Source organism: Suillus paluster (assembly GCF_016628075.1).
Source record: "Suillus paluster strain FC165 chromosome Unknown EDB91scaffold_246, whole genome shotgun sequence".
Classification (NCBI taxonomy): domain Eukaryota; kingdom Fungi; phylum Basidiomycota; class Agaricomycetes; order Boletales; family Suillaceae; genus Suillus; species Suillus paluster.
Genome location: NW_024537806.1, coordinates 5,596 through 29,604, shown reverse-complemented (window position 1 = coordinate 29,604; position 24,009 = coordinate 5,596). Strand labels below are relative to the sequence as shown.

Sequence of the window (24,009 nt, the reverse complement as noted above, 5' to 3'; positions counted from 1 at the left end):
TTACCTCCCAACCTGCAAAGCAGACCAAGCGGTCTGCCTGTCCTATTGTCAGACATTGTTGGTTCCACTACAAATTTGGGGCATGTGCTCAGCTAAGGGCGCAGCACAAGAGCTGAAGCCAAGCCCTGACCCCTCCACTTCTCCATCCGAGCACAGTTCCTAACAGACATCTTGTCAATTCAGAAATTTGATGAATCATAAAAGGTTCAGATTTGGTCATGATATGAAGGTACAACCTGGTTAGGGTGAGCTATCTTTGTTCTGTGCTGCCCAGTCCACAGCCTGGCATCAATATGTCACTGTCTTGGCATGACAAGTATCCAATACAAGTAGTTTGTTTCCTCGAATGTCCAAAGAGAGATGGCCAGCCTATAAATACCCTGTGTACAAGCAGGCTGGCCAGTGGCCTGATATCCCTGACACTGACTGAATTTGGTAGATGGCTGGTTATACAGAGATATGTTGTGGATGGAAACTTCACTGCTCAACACATGAACATGAAACAGCCTCAGCCTGATGTTTCCCTCTCTGATGGCCTAGGGTACATGGTGACTGAAGGTGAGTACCAGGCTCATTTATCATCAGCTGTGGAAAGTATGTTCATTTTTGTTGCTTTGATGTCTGCCATCCCTTGCTGAACAGAAAAACGAGAGATCCTATTGCAGCAACCATCATGCAGTCAATGCATCAAATACAAACAGAAGTAATCTTTGAGTGACTGGAGTTGCTGCCACTGCCTGTGCACGGCATGGATGTTTTGTTCCACACTCTGTGGTGGATTTTCAAAAGGGTGAATGGTAGCCATGTTTGTGTCAGTTTGAGTGTTTCAGAATGCTAATCAAAGTTTCTAGCCACATGAATGGGAGACTACTCTATATGCAATGCTATCAATTAAAGATTGGATGGATTTGACATGTTCCCTCATCATTTATGACATAGGATGTCAGTGGTGCATTCAATTTGCTCAGCATGTGGCCAATCTCATACAGTGGCTCAAAAAAGTCTCTCAATGTTTGCACATTTCATATAATTGCATCATTGTGAGCCAGGGTATGGGAATATAATAGGGCTATAGGGACATGTCTGAATCCCTAGTGTCCAGGCTTAAACTTGAGATATGCAGTGTGGGACAATGATGTCATGGAGCGGAGATATGGGTATTCTAGTTTAGTGACTCATTGAGACACTTATTTGACTTTATATCAAAATCATAGAATTAGACCACCTACACATGATGTGATCAATGACACATGTCTTAGAATATCATATGGGATGTGAAAGTATGAAAATAATAAAAATAAAGCCAAACATCAACCTTTTTTGGCATCTTTTATCACTGACTATACAAAATCAATTCAACACTCTTTTTACACAATTCAACCAAATTTTTATAGAATATCTCACATTCTACTTGTGTCCACTAGAGTATTATAAACAAAACTTACTGTAGACACTATACAAGCCTTCAGAAGTTCATGTGTTTTCCTAATTCTAGCCTTGATATCACTTGCCCCCAAGTCACAATATGGTGTCTGAGATGTAATAAGCTGCTTCTATATATTATACAGTCTTTTTGTCACTTGAGCAGCATTTGCAGGCTTGTCAGTACTGTTTAAGAAAATAGTGTACTAAATAGTAGAGGTAAAAAGCATAGAATGGTGATCACCAATGAACTTCTGAAGGCTTGTATAGTGTCTACAGTAAGTTTTATTTATAATACTTTAGTGGACACAAGTAGAATGTGAGATATTCTATAAAAATTTGGTTGAATTGTGTAGAAAGAGTGTTGAATTGATTTTGTATAGTCAGTGATAAAAGATGCCAAAAAAGGTTGATGTTTGGCTTTATTTTTATTATTTTCATACTTTCACATCCCATCTATTATATTCCCATACCCTGGCTCACAATGATGCAATTATATGAAAATGTGCAAACATTGAGACACTTCTTTGAGCCACTGTAGATTGCGGTGATACCTGTGGTATTCCTGCACATGCCACACCATCTTTGACTTGGTCAATCAATTGGTTCCTACCAGATAAGGTGTTCCGTTGTAAATCTCGTGTAAACAGTACTAGTAAGTCACTGCTGCAATACAGAGAACATGTTCGCTAAACATTGAATCTCAAAGTCAAACATGTGGGCAATCACACCTGTAGCATTCCTGAACATATTGCACCATCTTTGACCTGGCTGATTGGTCATTTGCCACTGCAATAGAGAGTTGTGTTGTAAATCTCATGTAAATACTAGTAGTAGTAATCTTAGACCGCAGCTACTTACTTTACTTACTCCGCGCAGTATCAAACAGCTACAACATGGGTTGGCCACGACTGCACAATACTCCTGAAGAGAAATTGGAAGCAGCTCGCCACTATTGAAAAAGATATTATGACAGGTCAGTTCTATGCCTGTTAAGGTCATGCTCAAGGGGAAGGTTACTCAAAGGGCTTCGGCTTCAGCTTGTGCACTGTGCCCCTTACCTGAGTACATGCCCTTAATTTCCGAGGGGCAGAGGGGAAGTCTGACAGAAGTCCGGGGAAGTCCGGAGGTCAGACGTAGGAGACATAGGGGGAGTTTGGCAGAACTCCAGAAGGCTAAGAACAAATAGAGTAAGGCCACTATGGACAAGTCTGGAGTAGAAGTGGAACAGAGTTAGACTACCCTAAGGTAGAGCCGGAGATTTAGTCCTAAGGTTTAACCCTAAGACTCTAAGGTAGACAAGAGTTTAGACTGAAGTCCGGAGAAGCAGGAATAAGCAGAACTAAGATGATATTTGAACTGAGGAGTACCAGAGTATTACAGGAGTTTATATACTGTAGGTATCATGTAAGTAAATCAGTCAGCAAAGTAAAAGCTATGTACGAAGCATGTGGAAAGTCTATTAGTAAGTATATAACAGATCAAAGCAGTGAAGTTGGAAATGAAGTATGAACGGACAGATCAGTAAGCATAGCGGAAAGAGCATAACCAGTAGCTGGAGGTTAGTTATTCTAAAAGGAGATAATTGCGAGTATGGAGATGAAAGTGGAGTGCCGGGCAGAATAACAGGACGGAGAACCAGATTTTAGTGGGGGAGATCTGGAATTCCAGATCTGGAGGTACGGGATATGACAACACTGTTCAATAGTACTATTCAATGGTGGGAACTTATTATATATGTTCAGGAATCATGATATCATTAGTTCCAATCACATAGCAAAGTATCAACTCAGAGCACCACAATGGTAAGCTTGATGTTCCTCAGATATACAATTACTTTGGCTATATCTTAATGTTCCACAGGCGGTGTTGTCATTCTCACTGTGACTCAACAGATTTACAAGATCATGGTCAAAGTCATGGGACCAGATCCGTGACACCATGCAGGAGTGGCAGTTGGTGAGTCTAAGCAACCTAAGGGTCCTCTATTCCTCACTGTTGCTCAAGGGGGAAGGATAGCATAGTAGATGCTGAGGTTACACTGACCCACCTCATAAACAGTTCCTCTACAGAACTCCTCAACCACTTAGTTCAACATTTCAGGGCCACTGCAGCCATTGAGCCTTTGATTCAGTCCATCAATACTTTGCTAGACGATGCAGACAAACTGAGAGAACAGGTTTGGGAGTGTCATTGTGCGACTCTTCAATGCTATGGTGTGGGGAAGCAGTTGTGTCAGGTGGAGTTCACTGCCAGAAGGGTGGCCAGCTTTACAACCACACACTGGGATGAAAGGCAAGATAGTGTTATACCAACCAGCATGGAACATTGGGATGGGTACATAGTGTATGCAAAGCATCAGGCTCACTTACACCAAGAACTAGCAGCTTCATTTGAAGTGCATTGGGTGGAGACCCTGGCCCAGTCTGAGAATACCATAGATGCAGATTGAGTGTATCAGTAATAACATGTTTTGCAATATACTGCGTACTATCTGCAACACGCCATAAGGGTGGGAGGGAGGAATTGCAACAGTATTGAAGGGTGGGATGCATCACGGGGAATACATACATCAGGAAAATGGGAAAAGTCTTAGCCATCTTATCTCACTTAAACAGACTTAATTCAACATTAAGTTCACCAAGTTGTCAAAGCAAATCATTCTGACTGTCATATACCGGATCCGAGCACCTCCAATACCACCTGTAAACATCCCCACCCCTGGTCTGACCCCCTGTTTCCCCATCCGCTCCATTCCTCCTTCCCTGACAATGCATGAAGTGCATCTCAGCAGGATTAGCCCTACTACCTCCGCCCGACCCTGTTCCGCTCTTCCAACACTACCCCTATGTCCTCCGACCCCATACCCCTTCCATCCAACCCTATCTGGGGTTCCACTCCTCCGCCCTATCAGTCCGCCCAATCCTATTCCTACTCCCTCTGCTTGTCCAACCCACGCGGATCTTTCAGTTCCGCTCGTATTCCCCCACCCAACTATTAGTCCGTCCGACCGCCTCACCGATCCACTCCTAGACTAGGAACCACTCAACTGGTCTGATCCCCATTTAGTATCATTGTTCCGCTTTTTGGATCACTGGTAATTCCTATACCCTAGCAATTATTGATCTGTCGTGTACATACTGTTCTCTGAGCCTTATTCTTGTATGTCTCAGTTATCCTCTGGTAATCCTGTACACTCAGCACATAGCCTTCTGCTATGCTATGCTCATCACTTAGAGGTATATAAACATATGTACATTTGTCTGTAGATACTCAGTCTGAATATTACCTTTTCTAAGCCCTGCTCTTCTGTTCTTTGACTTGGGCCTGATCCTAGTCAACTCCTGTTTAAGCCGGCCTAGGGGACTGACTCCCTAGGTCAGCCATCCTCTGATCCTCCAATCCTTCATTCCCCCGTTCCCCCGTTCCCCCGTTCCCCCGTTCCCCGTTCCCCGTTCCCCCGTTCCCCCGTTCCCCCGTTCCCCCGTTCCCCCCGTTCCCCGTTCCCCCGTTCCCCCGTTCCCCCGTTCCCCCGTTCCCCGTTCCCCCGTTCCCCCCGTTCCCCCGTCCCCCGTTCCCCCGTTCCCCCGTTCCCCGTTCCCCCGTTCCCCCGTTCCCCCGTTCCCCCGTTCCCCCGTTCCCCCATTCCCCCGTTCCTCCGCTCCTCCAACTCCCCGTGCATCGGAAATAGACCCCCGCACTCTTGCATCCGTCCCCTCTGTTCTGCTCTGCTTCGGACTTCATCCAAGCAGTTCCTTCCGCTCTGCTTCTACTGTTGGTTCCGACCCACAGTAGTCTCCCACCTCCCTCCTGCCGGGCGGAACAACCCCCGCCCAACTTTCCCACGCTCACCTAGTAGTCCGTTGGTCCTCCTTCAGAGGACCCCCCATTCCAATGTCCTGTTGGAACTCATAGAACTCGTGTCGGACTACATTCCAAAATTAGGGGCACGTACTTGGGTAAGGGGCGCAGCGTACAAGCTGAAGCCAAGCCCCTCAGAATCCGCTTTACCCCTGAGCACGGTTTAACACTGACTTAATTTCTGCTTAGAGAATTGTTCACTAAGGATACTAAGTAATGCATGGCTAAAATTAAGTATAATAATATTGTTTGAGCAGGTTAGTTATATAAGTTTAAAATGAGAACACATTGGAGCCTGCAATCAAGTACATGTTGAGTTTTAAGCATAAATAAGTGGCAACTCAGTGGCCATGGTGTCCAACATGTCATGCTATATTTAAGTACCTCTTGAGTTTCAAGCATGTTCAAGTAAGAAGGTTATTTATAAGTAATCAACACCATGCTGCTATGTAACTAAGTTAATAGGCACTATGCAAAGTACTTCCTAAGCCAACCAAGTTGTTATTGTCATATCTCCTGATTAGTGATGTGCTGGGCCTGGCTTGGCCTGAAAGCCTGGGCTTGGGCCTGGCTTCAGAGGGCTTGGGCTTCGTCAAAACCCAGGCCAGGCCCTTCCAGAGGGCCTGAGCCTGGCCTGGGCTTGGCTTGGGCCCAGGCCAGGGCCTTTGAGGTGAAAATGTGCAAAATGATATATTCTACTATTCAAGTGAATTGTAGATTTAAACATCAATATCAGAGTCCTCTGACTGCAAGATACTGCCCTTGTCACCACCCTCATTTCCACCACAAAACTCAGCCTCCAACTCAACTTCTAGGACAGAGGACTTGAAGTGCCTCCACCACATCAGCCTTCAAGCAATTGCAATGTTTTGTAATAGTCATCCCAGCAGCCAAAAAAGCACGTTCACTAGACACCGAAGAAGCCATGATACAGAGATAGTCACAGGCCAACGAGGCCCAAACAGGATAACATTGAGCATTAATCTACAAATTTGGGTCAATAAGTCATCATATCCTATAATTCAGCACATACCCCCCACCACTGGATGATGGACATCTCTTTAGGCACAGTTTCAATGGTGTTCAAATAGAGGTTAAATTCCCTCATCCACGGTTCCTTTGGATCAATAGGTACCTCAGCCTCGATCTTGCTGCCACTGTCCTCATCACTCAATAACTCCCGAAGCACGCTGGCTAACTTTGTTAACCCCCTCTTCCTGAGTGACAAAGGAGCATTATTCTCACCATATATCTGGATATACCTTTCCTTGAACTTCGAGTAACATGTCAGAGTAGAAAAGAATAAGAAGCAATGAACTTACAATTTTGTTCATAACTTCAAGGACCTCCTTGTGCAAATCCTTGCCCCAGAATCTCTTGAAATGGCTATCTTTGTGATTGGGATCAAGTACTTCACACGAGTGAGCAGAAAAGCAAAGACAATGTAAGAAATTGATGTACACATGCTAATGATATAGGCATCACATTCTGCAGACTTCTCATAGTACTCATGGATCTTGTCAGTAGCAGCTGTTAATGCAGCATGAAAGGGAGCATATTTCAAGCCATTCGAGCGAGAGGTCCAGGCCTTATGAAGACCCTTGAGAGCAGGAAGGGCAAAATAAAGGGCAGGTCCAGCATCAGACAAGAAGGCTTGTTGGGCATTATCTGCATGCTGTTCAGGACAATCAGTGACAAACATCAATCATAATGAAAAGACAAACTGCAAGTAAGTTTACGAATAACTTAACACGATCCCATTCATCAGGACTCAAGCTCGAGTGCATCAATCTTTGCCTGCTTCGTGAGGATGGTCTCCTTCTTGCCGAGTTCATAAACAAAGGTGTCAACAAGCTTTAATCCTTCAGTACTGACTCAAAACATGCAGTGGAAATAAGTACTTACTTGCTTCTTCTTCTCAGCTCAGTCAAGCATCACATAGGTAGACGACCAACGAATAGGCATATTGAGAAGAAGCTGGACTGGGGTGACACCCTCACTTCAAGTCTGAATATCTTTAAAAAGTTGCTTGCGAGAAGCAGACGAATGCTCCTAGAAAGCTGTCAGCAGCCATCCTCACATAGATAACAGACAGTACATTACCTTGACAGTAATTGCACGAACAAGACCTACCTCATCCCGACAACCATTTTCTGTATGAATGGCAAGTTCAGCTTGTGCAGGATTGTAATAGGCAGCTTTGCTATATGTTGAGATCAGGGCATGAGTGGCAAGATGGATCACATGTGCAAGACACCTGTGAAGAGCTAAATTACTGGCCTAGGATGTATGAAGAACAGCGTACCTAATACAACGCTTCTTGGGTTCAAAGGTCTTGCCACTACGAGCCTCGATTTGAAGTGCAAACTCATCAAGCATAGTATTGTTGTTTGAAGCATTGTTGCTTGTGATATACCCGATCTGTTATTGCGTAAACAACTGGCAATCATACTACAAAATGACGAACCTTGTGGGAAATTCCCACTCAATCAACAATTTTGAACAGTGCCTGGCAAAGTCGTGTCCCATTATGTGCATTATTGAGGAGCGTGAACCCAATCACAGCACTCTGAATTTCCCAAACCCCAACAGACAGTTCTTCAATCCAATGGCCAGTGACTAGGCAAAATATGCCTCCACATTTGCTGCCTGCCAAGCATCGCACGTTAGATTGACGACACCTGTTGCAGCCTTACTCTGCTCGAAAGACATCAGAAATGAATGAGAGTTAAGCCATTCCAAACTTACATTAAGCCATTCCTTTAATCTCGTCATCTGCTGCTTGAAGATGGAAACAATTTTGGATTGCATTGCCTTTCGATTCGGTATGAGGACACCCGTCGTGGCCCGCGAAGCAGTATCAATCATTTTCTTAAAGCTCGGATGATCAACTGCTTGAATTGGCTGAGAAGGATATCAGTATCTAGTTACATCACACTGACTATCCATACCTGGTTAGTAGATGCCAACCACTCAATCGCAGCTTCACGAAAAAGCTTGTCAGAATATGGGAGAACATGTTCACATGGTTGAACCTTGTGAAGATGAGGATCAAGACTGCCCTGCTGTGCATTCACAACTGCGGCTGCATTTTTTCGTTCCTTCACATCTGGAGGTAGCATTGATTCAAATTTGTTAGCCTTGCACCATTTACAATATGCATCCTATACAGTGCCACAACACTTAAGTAAAGGGCCGAGGGATGAGAGATAACTTATGGAGTGTCTGTATGCAAGATGACGTCGACACGTCGACGTGTTGCTCACAATTTGATGAGGCAAGCCTTTCTTGCTGTGATCCCATGAGTGTTGTTGAGAATGGAATACAAGTCGTTCACTTACTGGCACGATTTACAGTCTCTGACATTACGAGTCTTGCCATCCTTCGACTTCGCAGCATAAGGTGCTCCAAAGAAGGCACTTACATCCATGGTCTTGTCCTCCTGGCGTGCCTTCATGGTTGTGCTGATGTCTTGGACATCAATATCTTCTAATAATATGTTGTGATCCATGGCACCTGATTGAACACGTCCTAGTATACAATCAAAATTAGTGTATATTCATATTACTCATTGTCAATACTAGATGTACCTCTCATTGCACTGCTCGGGTCTGAGACCGTGGTGTGGGTGTCATTGATACACTTGAAGCCTTCGCTATTGAGCGTTCCTACAAAAGTGTGAGCATTAACAGATGAGGCATCAAAGGTTTGGACTTGCCTATGCGCATTTCTGCAGGTGCCGTGGATTCGGTGTCTGTCAAGCACGTTAGAGGTGCAAGCAGTAGCATTAAATAAAATACCTGTACACCAATACAAAAATCGTTAGTCAATTGAAAAATTAATATCAAGTTGAAAAGAATCACATACCTGTGAGCACATCGAAAGACATGTCAGCATGGTCGTTTGCAACAGCACGTCGCAAGTGTTTGCCTTCAAATTCAAAGACTGTGATCAGCAAGAGATGAAAGATGAAAAGAATGCTTACTTTCATGGGGCCCATCCTCCATAGCACCCTCGTCAGGCGCACATTCATCTGCCGACAGACTGCCTACATCATCGGCTGCTCGTTTGCTGATCAGTTGTGCAGGCTTTTGAGTGATGGCAGATGGAGGAGGCTTGTTCCTGTGGATAGAAATCTCTGGAGTTGCGTTGTTGTTGGCATCTGTGAGTTGTGAGGACAGTGTGACAGTTCGGCGTAGTCGAGACACAATGTGCACTGATGTGAACTTGTCATCAGACACGACAACAGGCATTGTTACGAAAGTGAGCGGACTCAGCATGCACCCAACATTACGGTATGTAATTGCCTTATTGAGAAAGATTAAAACTATACAGTTTTACCTTTTTAGATTTGCTGCCGCCGCCAGACCTTCCACTGAGGACAAGCCAGGGCCCAGGCCTGAGGCTTGGGCCTTGTCAAATATCAGGCCAGGCCATAGGCCCTGGAAAGTCTGCCTGTGGGCCTGGCCTGGTGAGGGCTTGGCCTCAGGGCTTGAGGGCCTCAGGCCCGGCCCTGCACATCACTACTCCTGATCCTGTGAACCAAATTGGACAAATGTTGGATCAACTTAAAGCCCTGATTGTTCTGCACAATACTGGCATGAGATGGAAAAGTGAAAAACTGGTCAAAAAAGCGGTTCAGATATGAGTCAATCTCAAATTGTTAAACCCTCCAAAAACACAATACTTGCAATATCTTTTGATTCACTAAGACCTGTATAGTACAGTAGTCTATCATATTCCATGAGAAGTGTGTATACTGCACCAATACATCAGTAGATAAATCCAATAACAAGTACAACAAAAGTTGTGTTATAGGCTAATTATTGGACTTGTCAGAATTTTCGCAATTTTGATTATATAAGCAGTCATGTGACATTGGTTCAAGTTTTCATTCCAGTTTTCTTTGCTCCTTCATTCACCTCCCTCCACTTTCACTCTCAACCTCTGTCCTTTCTCTGTCCTTTCTCTGTCCTCTTTCTTCTGGTAGTCCTCTTTCAAAGATGTTGAATGTTGGACAGTGGGTGTTGGATGGTATTGGATTTTGGTGTTGGTGCTGATGCTGGTGTTGATATCGAGGCCATTGGTGAGTATCTCTCTCTTCTCTCTGTTTCTTCTTGCTCATTCTCAAGTTTCATGCTCCTAATTCACCTGCTCCTGCTTCTTCTTCTACTCCTACTGCCTTGTTCTTGATTCTCCTTCTCTACCTCTATCCGCTTTTTTACCTTTCTTGTAGTGAGTCTCTCCCTCCCTCCTTTCCTTCCTTAGCTTCTTCCTCCCCTCTTATTTTTCCTCCCTTCCTTGTCTCTGGTAAGTCTCTCTCTTTCTCTCTATATTTGTGGTTAGTAGTGTACATCTCATGTAGTAGTGATTTTGAAATTTAATTTGAATTTCGCAATTTTCTCACTGACCTGATTCAACTTTGGCAGTTCTTATGATCATGCTTATTTCCTTCACTTGACTGTCTTAATTAGCATTTTATCTGAGTCACCACTTGAATCAATGCTTTCCCTGACCACTTTGTCTTAATCATGATGCCCTCTACTACCAATCTGCTTATTTTGACTTAGCTTTGCATCTTAAGAGAATCTGACATGATTGCTCACACTTGAAGTTGCTGATAAGTGTAACAATAAGTCAAATTCATTGGAAGACCCTACTTGTTTTAAGCAATGGTGTACTTAGCAGAATTCTACTTAATCTTACTTAGAATGACCTTCAAGTCACCTCAAGTGTCATTAAGAAAAATTCCCTTTTTCCTGATGTAAAGGGCAGGCAGTGGGGAATGCATCACACAGGACACTGGTACTGCAGAGGAGGGGATGCATCATGCATGCATCAGGATGCAGTACTGCAGGGGAGGGGAGAGTGCTACAATTGTAGCAAGAATGCATCACAGGTGTGCTACAACTACAACAAATAATGCATTACAATGACATGAACCTGTGTGGATTTCTGCCACATTCAATTCACATTCGTGTCACAACCACACAGATTTCACGACACTTTGCATTGCAATTACATTGCACTCACATCTTCAATTGTACTCAGGTTGTGCACTCTACTAAGGTAAGCACAATTCTGCTATATCCCAGCTTGATGACTTACTGATCTTTCTTAGTACTAGGCCTATATCTTAGTACTAGGTATATATACTAGCTAATTCAACAAGCCTTGTTTTTCTCAATGGAATCATCCTTGGTGGAAAACTAGACCTATAATACACAAGTGTGTTAAGGTCATGCTCAAGGGAAAGGTTACTCAAAGGGCTTTGGCTTCAGCTCGTGCGCTGCACCCCTTACCCAAGTACATGCCCTTTAATTTCTGAGAGACAGAGGGGAAGTCCAACAGAAGTCCGGGAAGTCCAGAGGTCAGATGTAGGGGGAGTTCAGCGGAACTTCAGATGGCTAGGAATGAACAGAGTAAGGCTACTGCGGACAAGTCCGGAGTAGAAGTGGAACAGAGTTAGACTACCCTAAGGTAGAGCCGGAGATTTTAGCCTTAAGGTTTGACCCTAAGACTTGGAGATGGACAAGAGATCAGACTCAAGTCTGGAGAAGCAGGAATGAGCAGAACTAAGATCATATTCGAACTGAGGAGTACCGGAGTATTACAGGAGTTTATATACTGTAGGTATCATGTAAGTAAATCAGTCAGCAAAGTAAAAGCTATGTCCGAAGCATATGGAGGGTCTATTAGTAAGTGTACAGCGGATCAAGGAAATGAGGTCAGAAATGAAGTGCAAATGGACGGATCAGTAAGCAAAGCCAAAAGGTGTACAATGAGTAGCCAGAGAGCAGTATTCTAAAAGGAGACAGGTGTAAGTCTGGAGATGAAAGCGGAGCACCAGGTGGACAATAGGATGGGAACCCGGACTTTCATAGGGGAGAATCTGGACTTCCGGATCTGGAGGTATGGGAAATAGTGTCAGAGAAAATAGGGGTAGTGTTGGAGGAGCAGAATAGAGTTGGTGTCATATACTGGATCCGGGCACCTCCAATACCACCTGTGAACATCCCCACCACTGGTCCGACCCCCTGTTTTCCTGTCCGCTCCATCCCTCCTTCTCTGACAATGCACAAGGTGCATCTCAGCAGGACTAGCCCTACTACCTCCACCCAACCCCATTCCGCTCCTCTGACACTACCCCTATGTCCTCTGACAATATACCCCTTCCATCCGACCCTATCTGGGGTTCTGCTCCTCCACCCTATCGGTCTGCCCAATCCTATTCCTACTCCCTCCACTTTTCTGACCCACTCGGTTCCTTCAGTTCTGCTCATGTTGCCCCACCCAACGATTAGTCCGCCTGACTGCCTCACCGGTCCACTTCTAGACTAAGAACCACTCAACTGGTCCTATCTCCGTTTAGTATCATAGTTCCGCTTTTTGGATCACCGGTAATCCCTATACCCAAGTGATTATTGATCCGTCGTGTACATACTGTTCTCCGAGCCTTTTCTTGTATGTCTCAGTCATCTTTCTAGTAATTCTGTACACTCAGCACATAGCCTTATACTATGCTATGCTACTTACTTAGAGTATATAAACATATGTACATCTGTCTGTAGATCCTTAGTCTGAATATTACCTTTTCTAAGCCCTGCTCTTCTGCTCTTTGACTTAGGCATAAACCCAAGTTAACTCCTGTTTGCCGGCCTAGGGGATTGACTCCCTAGGTTGGCTGTCCTCCACTCTTCCATTACTCCATTCCACTGTTCCGCTGTTCCGCTGGGAGGGACGGACTGTCCCTCTCCGTCCCCTTTGGTTCCACTCTGCCTCGGACTTTGTCCGAGTAGTCCTCTCCATTCCGCTTCTACTGTTGGTTCCAACTGCAGTAGACTCCTGCCTCTCTCCTGTTGGGCAGACCAACCCCCACCCAATGTTCCTGCACTCATCTGGTTAGCTGTTGGTCCTCCTTTAGAGGCCCTCTGCTCCAACGTCCTATGTACTCGGGTAAGGGACACAGCGTACAAGCTGAAGCCAAGCCCCTCAGACTCCGCTTTACCCCTGAGCATGGTCTTAACAGTCGGGTGGAGGTAGCAGGGCTAGTCCTGCTGAGACACACTTCATGCATTGTTGGAGAAGGAGGGATGGAGCAGACGGGGAAACAGGGGGTCGGACTAGTGGTAGGGATGTTCACAGGTGGTATTGGAGGTGCTTGGATCTGGTATAAAAAATTGCACCATGAGCGACATTACCAATACGAAGGCAAGAACATGACTCACTCTTGTAATGTGCAGTATCATTAGGGTCCTTGTCACTACTACACGCAGTGATTGCCCTCGATCATAGTATACTATTACAAGGCGCAAATAGTGAAGAGTGTTCTTACCAAAGTATGCATGCTACTAGTCTCCCCTATTCAGATCCAATATAATGAAGACAGTCATTCTAATAAAGGCTAAAGCATGCTCAGTACTTATCCATTATGTTCCATTCACAGCTGATCAAGTTGGAGCACATGTGCATACCATTTGCAACGCTACTTCATGGTGCAAACAGCAATCACCAGAATAGGTCTTGATGCCCTGTGGCAGTGTCTTACTAGTAACGCAAGCATGCCAGAAGCGTGTACTACAGAATGACGTATGAAAGAAATATGTCTGTCGGAATGATAGCGTCAATTCATCCAAACAATAAGTCAAACAAGAGCAAAAAATCAAGCTTACCATACTCACATCAGACACAAACAGAGATCGCTTCTGTACGATACTCAGAATCTGTTCATCAGCAACAATTATCTTCGTGGCCATACCACTTGTTGCCGAACAGGCAGTGGGTTACTCAACAGGTGGGGATGATATATATGGATAGTCATGGGTTAGAGGGGCGTCCCGTAGGAAGACATGGGTGTGGCAGGAATCAATGCTGGCTCTGGAGGATATTGGCGAACACTATGGATGAAAACAGCAAGCAAGCGGACAAGAAAATATGCAATGTATATTTTCTAATGCATCGCCCATAAGTACATACAGTGGGTCCAACATTGCAAATGTCAGGGTGACCAGGAGTGTGTCAGGGCCAGTTTATGCTGGCAGTGCAGCATGTTGATTAGGGTACAGATGAAAATTGGGTTGTTAACAACACTGTTAATACAAGCATGTTAATAACACGTGTTAATAACAGACACACGGCCATGGGGGGTTACAAGGTGCTAATAAGTCTGCCGACTGTTAAGACCATGCTCAGGGGTAAAGCGGATTCTGAGGGGCTTGGCTTCAGCTTGTACGCTGCACCCCTTACCCGAGTACGTGCCCCTAATTTTGGAATGTAGTCCGACAGAAGTTCTATGAGTTCCAACAGGACATCGGAACAGGGGTCCTCTGAAGGAGGACCGATGGACTACTAGGTGAATGCGGGAAAGTCGGGCGGGGGTTGTTCCGCCCGACCAGAGGGAGGTGGGAGACTACTGTGGTTGGAACTAACAGTAGAAGCGGAGTGGAAGGGACTGCTTGGACGAAGTCCAAAGCAGAGCGGAATGGAGGGGAGGGGATGGATGCGAGAGTGCAGGGTTTAGTTCCGATGCACGGGAAGTCAGATGAACGGAGGAACGGAGGGTGTCTGACCTAGGGAGTCAATCCCCTAGGCCAGCTAACAGGAGTTGGCTAGGATCAGGTCCAAGTCAAAGAACAGAAGAGCAGGGCTTAGAAAAGGTAATATTCAGACTGAGTATCTACAGACAAAAGTACATACAATGTTTATATACTCTAAGTGATGAGCATAGCATAGCAGAAGGCTATGTGCTGAGTGTACAGGCTTACAATAGGATGACTGAGACATACGAGAATAAGGCTCGGGGAACAGTATGTATGCAACGGATCAGAATCACTAGGGTATAGGGATTACTGGTAATACGAAAAGCGGAACTATGATACTAAACGGGGATAGGACCAGTTGAGTGGTTCCTAGTCTAGGAGTGGACTGGTGAGGTGGATGGGCGGACTGATAGTCAGGTGGGGGAATATAAGTGGAACTGAAGGATCTGTGCGGGTCGGAAAAGCGGAGGGAGTAGGAGTAGGATTGGGCGGACCGATAGGGCGGAGGAGCGGAACCCCAGATAGGGTCGGATGGAAGGGGTGCCTGACCTTCTGCTGTTCTTGCAGATCATTATAAGATCATCGATCCAAAAGTTTGCAATGCAAATCCTGCAGAGAAACAAGCTGTCATCTGACTTGGGACTCAGGAGTCTTGCAATGAAGTTTCAACTATTTCCTCTCTTTTGCACCAGTTGAGCACTTGAAAATGGCCAATGCTAAAGGCTCAGACAATATTCTTGCATAGATGGCCCCCAGATATTTTGTTCAGCAATCTCAACTCCATCATTACTGCACCCAAAAAATCAGCAGTTTGTTGAAGCCACAAGCCCACTTGTGGTGTTGGCTATTTAGTGTGCATGTCATATACCTGATCCGACCACTCCGATATTAATATCCGCTCCACTTTCCGACCACTTCCGCTCCATCCATCCTCCACTCTGTCCAATCATCATCTGCATCTACCCCTATGCCTCCGCTTGACTACCCAACCGGTCCCCTTCCATAATGTCTCCATTCAACTGGAACCTCTTTCCCCATTTGGACATATACTTCCCCCTCCGGTACATAGACCCTTACTTCTGGATCACCAGTCATTCCTTTTACCACTCGATCACTGATCCAACACGTACATATTGATATCCGCTCTGACCTATGTCTTCGCCTGTGTAAGTTCTTACAAATTATATCCTTGGTACATAGCTTTACAACATAGTTATCCTGATCACTGCCTCATACCTAGAAGTATATAACATATCCTGTACTTAGATATTTTCCTCAGTCTTAATATTACTTGTCTTCTTGCAGTTACTACTTGTGAGAATTCTCAGTAGGACCTTGCCTCCTCTGGACACAAGTTTCATCTTGTTGTCACCTCCGACCCTCCGCTCCGACTTAGAGCCGTGCTCTAAGTCTTCTCTTTACTTCTCCACCCCTATCAAGTATTCCCCCTGCATTATCCTCCGCCTTCTCCACTCTGCTCCTAGTCGACCTGCCGCTAGTAGCACTTACCTCCCAACCTTCAAAGCGGACCTAAGCGGTCCACTTGTCCTATCGTCGGACAACATTGGACCCCCTCCAAATTCGGGGCACATATTTGGCTAAGGGTGCAGCATAAGAGCTGAAGCCAAGGCCTGACCCCTCCGCTTCCTGAGCTGGCACAGTACCTAACAGTGCGAAGCTCAAAGGCAACGACACAGAGAGAAAAATGCTTTCGGTTGAATGACAGGGTAAAAGTCTGGGATTCAGGGGTCCAGAAAACACTAAGGTAACTCTAGTACTCCGACTCATATATAAGTAAGTGCAGCTAGGGCTATATGAGACTCAGGATAAACAGGGAGTAATCTAATGAGATAAGGAGTAGCTAAGTTACTCAGATTGAATAAATAAGAGATATATATCAGTATCACAATGACAGACAGATATTGAATATAAGTGCATATTCGAGGGGTAAAGTTAAAGGTCAAAAGAAAGACAAACAAATCAAAGGGACATGGTACGCACGGTTAAGCACAGTCGTTACATCTCCCCCTCCAGAGAGGACCCAGCTCTCTCTCTCTTCTTGTTCAGCCTTCTTAAGCAAATTGGTTGTTCATCGCTTCATCGACGGGGTAGTCATTCTGTGAGTCAATTGGCATCTCAAGTGGAGTGGTTAGGTCAGGCACTTGAGTAGTAGAAGCAGCAGGGGTGGTGACAGTGGTTCTCAAAGTGGATGCACTAGGAGCCATGAGTGTTGGAATAGTCACCTTTCCTAACCCCTTTCTAAAGAGCTTGCGCTCGTTCTTCTTCTCATAGTTCTGCATCTTTTTCCTCTGCTGCTGCCACTCGGTGATTCACTTGCTTTGGACCACCGCAGAGCTGGTGGTATGCCAAAGCATCTCATTGACCTGATCAATTTGATCAGCGGTCAAGGAAATGGTCTGTTCTTCGTCATTGATGAGGTCAGACATCTGAACAGCGGTCCCTTCAGACACAACCTGCCCTGTGGCCTCATCCAGATAGGAGGCCTTGGATTCTAGACTGGGCTCACTGTTGAATGCGTCAATGAAATGGTCGTATCTGATGGGATAGTGGGGACGTTGCGCAATGGATTGGTTGTGCAGAGCGTCACTATAGCCAATGTAGACTCTGAGCTGCTTGCAAGACACAAAGCAGGGTGCAAAGGTAGCATCTGGGCTGTGGATGATGAAGTCCCGGCTGTGAGCTTTGAAATAAACAAGGGCGATGGTCTCATCTAGAGGCATGCCAACTGAACAGAGTGATAATGGTGAGTGGGGTGTGGGCGATGCAAATCTTGAGGGAAAAGTAGAACTGGGCGATTATTTTATAGTCATTGTTTCTCCAAGCGTGACCCACCCAATAAATGGTCATCGTGAGGAGATGTTCTTAGCCCATCTGTCAAGTTGCCAATGTCAGATATCCCCAGCAAATCAAGGTACTCAGCTAGTGCATTGAGATGTGACACTTGTTCAAATGGCAACCAGGTAATGTCGCCAGTCTGCCACTGTATTTGGAAAGTGGCATTCTCCCCAGTGTCCAAATGAGATGATACAGTGGCTCAAAAAACTGTCCACATGTTTGTGCTATTTTCACTATTTACATTATTGTATATGAATGGACAGGTAGACCGGGGATATGCCAGTGGGGTACTCTGTAGTACTCCTTTGGGGCATGAATTTGAGCCCTTGCCCGTGGGAATTTATGGTAATGTGGTGGCACTATAAGCCTTACAAAATGATGACTCATGTGGACAGTTTTTTGACCCTAGATTAAAATTATATAAATCATTAGTTATGACACCATAAAGTCATGCCACTATTAAATAAATTATGAAGTGGTGTCATTATGACATTATTAAACCTATCTCTAAGTATATAATGAAGTGTGTCCCATATATCATAGTCATAATCACCATGAAAACCATCTCCTCTGCTCAAAGGGATAATATCCTTTCTCTGTCTACTACTGGCCTCTCTACTTGTCAAATAGCCTCTAGAACTGGGTTATGTAAGTCTACTGTAGCCAACCTCATCAAAGAATGTCACCCAGACAAGGAAAACTCCAGTGGAGGTCGTCCATCCAAACTCACCTCTACTGATAGGAGGGTCATTATCCAACATATCACCACAGGAAAGGCTGATAATGGAGGATATCCATATACTGCTCAGCATCCATCCTCCCCTCAACTTCTGCAAGCAATCCCACACCATTCCACCCCATACATCCCCATACCATTAAAGAACCTCCTCAAAACTTGAGAGTTCCATTAATCTCTCTGTCTGTAAGAGGGCCCCCCTTCTTTTTCCACACATGTACCTTCCCATCTGACCCAATTCTATTGATTTTAGTCTCATCTGACCTTATGACCTGCTTCCAGTCCTCTACAGTCCAGTTTTGATGGGCTAGGGCAAAGGCTAGTCTTCTCTTCCTATGAGTGATGGAAAGAAGAGGCTTTTTCTTCTTTGTTACAGCCCTAAGATTGGCTTCCTTAAGGACATTCCTCACTGTTTGTGAAGAAACTGGAGTAGGAATAATGGAATTGATATGATGAGTGACTTGGACGGCATTATCAGCCTTTCCTGTGGTGATATGTTGGATAATGACCCTCCTATCAGTAGAGGTGAGTTTGGATGGACGACCTCCACTGGAGTTTTCCTTGTCTGGGTGACATTCTTTGATGAGGTTGGCTACAGTAGACTTACATAACCCAGTTCTAGAGGCTATTTGACAAGTAGAGAGGCCAGTAGTAGACAGAGAAAGGATATTATCCCTTTGAGCAGAGGAGATGGTTTTCATGGTGATTATGACTATGATATATGGGACACACTTCATTATATACTTGGAGATAGGTTTAATAATGTCATAATGACACCACTTCATAATTTATTTAATAGTGGCATGACTTTATGGTGTCATAACTAATGATTTATATAATTTTAATCTAGGGTCAAAAAACTGTCCACATGAGTCATCATTTTGTAAGGCTTATAGTGCCACCACATTACCATAAATTCCCACGGGCAAGGGCTCAAATTCATGCCCCAAAGGAGTACTACAGAGTACCCCACTGGTATATCCCTGGTCTACCTGTCCATTCATATACAATAATGTAAATAGTGAAAATAGCACAAACATGTGGACAGTTTTTTGAGCCACTGTATCTTGTCTACCGCCCATTCGGGCTCTCATTCTTCGCCAAAGTCGAGGACTTGGGTGTCTGCTCGACCTGGGAACAGGCGGTCGTCATTTGGCACATGTATCTGAAGTAATGAAGAGTGAAAGACTGGGTGTATTCCTCATCGCCACAGATGGCTAGGCAAGTTCATTTTGAAGGAGTTATTGCCGTAATTGTGAGTCAACTTGTAGGGTCTGATGTATTTTGGGATAAACTTACACGCAAGTCCCTTGGGTAAGGACATGTTCTTTGTCAACATGTATGCCAGGTCTCCTTCTTTAAAAGGAGCTAGCTGACGCCTTCTATTAGCATTACGAGTTTGCTTGACTTGTGCCTCCAGCATAGAGTCATGCGCTGCGATTAGCGTCTGCTTCATCTTCTGGGCATATACCCTCACACTTGGATACTCATCTTTGGTGGGGTTATTCCAGACCATCACACCAGGTGTTTAGCCCATGTTAGCTTCAAATGGTGAGATCAAGGTCGACTCAGAGCTGGTGAGGTTGATGGCAAATTCTATTGCAGGGAGCCTTGAAACCCAATCGGTCTGCTGGGGCAATATGCAGGTGCGCAGCATCTGCATCACTGTCCAATTCTGGATGGTAAGCACTGAACATCTGCTGGTTCACCCCTAGCAGGCTATTAAGGTTAGTCCAGAAAGCACTTGTGAATAGCACATCTCGATCACTGATTATTGATCTAGGCAATCCATGGTGTTTGTATACCTCTGCGAACACTAGCTCCGCAACTTTGCGAGCCTTGTAATTGACTCAGCTTGATACCAAATGGACCATTGAAGTAAGTTGGTCTATTATCACAGTGATAGCATCATTTTCACCATTTCTGTCCTTAGATAGAGGCAAAGGCCCGATAAAGTCTATTCCAATGGACTCCCAAGGTCTCAAGGGTACTTCCAATGGATTCAGCAGCCCATCTGGCTTCTGATTCAATGGCTTGCTCCATTTACAGGTTAAACATGAGGCACAAAACATTCTAACATTGTGCGCTATGCTCTTCCACCATATGTGGTCCCATAGGTACATGAGCGTCTTTGCAGCCCCTAAGTGGGCTAACAATGAATGCGCTTGGGAGATTACTATCTCTCTAATTGCTCGGTTTTTTAGTTTGACGTCCGGCACACACAACAGTGTCTTGTCTTGCAGGCCAAGATGGATTAGACCATTTATGACCTCAAAGTTTCTATACTCATTTGGTGAGTCCAATATGAGCTTGAAGAACAGATCCTTGTCATACTGATTCTTGATTCTGATGATTAGTTCATCCTCATCCGGGTATACAGCCAGGAATGGAACTTGTGGCTCCTCAAGTTCCTTTCTTGTGGGGTGATTTACAGGTGCTTGCCCTGCTTCCTCCCCCTCCTTTCATCCCTCGGGGTCCTGAAGGACGAAATGACCAGCCATCCGCTTGGCAAATTCTGCAGCCATCTCAGTGGCTGCCACCAGTCACCTGCCGCATGAAGGAGGCTTAGGCGTAGAAGGAGAGCCAAGTGCTTTGGGAGCCAAAGGTGCGTCTGATAATATGGTCTCAATAGATGAACCAATTGATGGTGTTGTCATTGATTCGTCGGTTGACAAACTGATTGATGGTGTCATCATTGAATCCAATGAACCAATTGATGGTGTTGTCGTTGATTCCAATGAACCACCATCCCAAGGGACTCAAGCCGTCCGTTTACGACCATAGGTGCATGGTTCCTCAGCTGCAAGCCTGTTAAGGTCATGCTCAAGGGAGAGGTTACTCAAAGGGCTTCGGCTTCAGCTCGTGCGGTGCGCCCCTTACCCGAGTACGTGCCCTTTAATTTCTGGGGGACAGAGGGGAAGTCCGACGGAAGTCCGGGGAGTTCCGGAGGACTTAGTGTTGGTGGAGTTTGGCGGAACTCCGGGAGGTTTATACTGGGTCGGAGTAAGGCTACTATGGAAGTCCGGAGTAGAAACTGAACAGAGGTTAGACTACCCTAAGGTAGAGCTGGAGAAGTAGTCCTAAGGTTTAACCCCTAAGACTCGGAGGTGGACAAGAGATGAGACTCAAGTCCGGAGATTGCAGGAATGAGCAGAACTAAGATGATATTTGAACTGAGGAGTTCCGGAGTATTACAGGGGTTTATATACTGTAGGTAACATGTAAGTAAATCAGTCAGCAAAGGTAAGGGCTATGTACGAAGCATGTGGAAAGTCTATTACTAAGTGTAGTGGATCAAAGCAGTGAAGTCGGAAATGAAGTAGGAATGGACGGATCAATAAGCATAGCGGAAAGAACATAACCAGTAACCGGAGCAATAGCTAATCTAAAAGGAGTTAGGGGTGAGTGTGGAGATGAAGGCAGAGCACCGGGCGGAATAGTAAGACGGAAGACTGGACTTTAGTGGAGTAGATCCGGAATTCCGGATCCGGAGGTATGGGATATGACAAAGCCACGTACTGTGACACACAGCCAACCCTGGGGATACCACCAGTGCCTCAGTACCAACCAACATGGGCATCAATATGACTGCTGCCAGTGTTCCAGTGGGTGTGCCCGCGACATCGTCATATTCAGTAAACTCACTGGGGGCATGCACAGTCCCTGGAGGATCAAATGAACACATCCGGGACAGGGCATGGGGTAGGACATTCTCAATCCTGGGCACATAACAGATCTCAAAGTCGAAATCCCCCAGTTTTTCCAACCAGCAAGCTTGCCTGCTGGAGAGGTCGCACTGGGCCAACAGGTGGACCAGCCCCTTGTGGTCCATCAGCCAGATGAATCGCACACCCTGTAAGATATCATGATGATGCAACATGCCTTCCATCCCTGCTAACATCTCCTGTTCATGAACAGGATAGTTCTGCCGTGCGGGACTCAACTTCACACTGTAAAAAGCTGCTACCTTGGCAGTTTTCCAGTCAGCGCCTTGGGCAATTATGCAGGCGATGCCCTTCCCACTGGTGTCAGACATCAGCCAGATGGGATCTGCATTCAGGCCATATTGCAGAGGCACACGGGCATGTTCCGCGCAATTCACAACATACCGTTTGACTTCATCAAACATGCGTTGCTGAGTGTATTCCCACTGTAAAGGTACTGTGTCCCCTGTAGTACCCATTGGGATTCTAACATTATAAATATCATCCGCTGGGAAGCCCACAGTGTCCAGGAAGCATTGCAAAGCCTCCTGATTAACTGGTGTCTTCCAGGCCAGGATTTTATCAACCTTTGCAGGGTCCATGCGGATCCCATCGTCATCATTGACCTGTCCTATGATCTTGAGATTCTTACATAGGAACTGCAGCTTCCCCTCACTTAGGTAAAGCTTTTCATGCTCGAGAATGCATAACACAGTCCTGACATGCTGCATGTGCTCTTCCAGGGTATCCGAATGGATGATAATGTCATCCAGGTATACGTCCATCCAGCAGCCTATAAACTCACCAAACAGGTGATTCATCAGCGCCTGATAGGTTGCCGGGGCATTGCAATCCCCCTGTTGCAGCACTGTGAGGTTCCCATCAGGGGTAGTGACTGCTGACCGTTCAACATGCTCGGGTATTATTTGGATTTGTTCATATGTGTCCTGGCCATCGATAATCAATCAGTAGTGCTTGCAGGTGACACAGCACAGAATACCATCAATATCAGGTAAGGGCAAGGACAGTTTTTGCGTATTTTTGTTGCGCTCATGTAAATCTACTACTGTTTTTTATGCCAAGTGTAACACAGGCAAACAATCAACAATAAGACAGTTGGTCTTATTATATGTTCTAGACAAAAGTCTAAAGAACATCCTAAGTCAAGTAAAGGCTAAGAACTGAAGAGGTATCTTAGAATCAAGTCAGAATGTTCAAAGGAAAATCAGTGTAGGTTAAGCTGAAGAATCAGCGTCACCTAGCTACTGTTTATATAGTAGTATGGGTACAGGGTATGACATAATAATAGGTATGTATCAGTAAGCACATGCATAAGCAATGAGGCGTCTGAGTAATACTGAACTAAATATAGAATGATAAGAGACATGCATGATAGGCATGGATCAAGGGAAAAGGAAGAAAAGAAGTTCGTAAAGCACAGCTGTAACACTGTTCATAGTTTATCCGTCCCTGGTTTGCGGATAAACAGCATAGGTGCTGTATTCCCAGTGCTGGTCATTCGCCAGCACCCCATGGCTAAGTGCGCTTTGCACTTCTCTCCCCACTGGGGTCGCAGTGGTTCAGGACAGCGCGATGGTCTCCATTTGTAGACCTGCTCTGTGTTAATGAGCGGAATGGTGTGATTGATGGCCCTGAGAGGAGGTAAGCCTGTTTCGCTTGCTTTAGCACATAATGGCTTAGCCCATTGGTATAATTGCTGATGCACCTGCTCCAGATTCTCCTCATAGGCCTCTGCGGCCCGTGATTCTAATACGGAGACCTGTTCACCTTTGATTGGTAAGGCTGAAGTGCTCCCAACGACAACCCAGGATGGGTTGAATCTGACCATTACCTGGTGCTGGAACAAAAACAGCATTCCAAGGATGAGGTC

At 45.3% G+C, this 24,009-nt stretch overlaps 2 protein-coding genes across 2 annotated transcripts; one reads left to right on the top strand and one right to left on the bottom strand.

Annotated features, from left to right (window-relative positions):
• Nucleotides 1-437: 437 nt before the first annotated feature.
• Nucleotides 438-795, top strand: EDB91DRAFT_1031245 (uncharacterized protein; the record flags this gene model as incomplete). Its single annotated transcript, XM_041312723.1, is given in 3 exon segments — nucleotides 438-587; nucleotides 643-703; nucleotides 716-795. Coding segments are annotated over 3 exon segments (291 nt in total), but the record flags the coding sequence as incomplete, so codon positions are not given.
• Nucleotides 796-7,902: 7,107 nt separating this feature from the next.
• EDB91DRAFT_1257104 (uncharacterized protein) lies at nucleotides 7,903-9,536 on the bottom strand (the record flags this gene model as incomplete). Its single annotated transcript, XM_041324275.1, has 8 exons — nucleotides 7,903-7,980; nucleotides 8,032-8,187; nucleotides 8,235-8,447; nucleotides 8,550-8,574; nucleotides 8,625-8,814; nucleotides 8,874-9,083; nucleotides 9,151-9,213; nucleotides 9,269-9,536. 8 exons carry the CDS (start codon nucleotides 9,534-9,536, stop codon nucleotides 7,903-7,905), a joined length of 1,203 nt encoding a protein of 400 aa, XP_041168851.1.
• Between the last annotated feature and the right edge of the window lie 14,473 nt (nucleotides 9,537-24,009).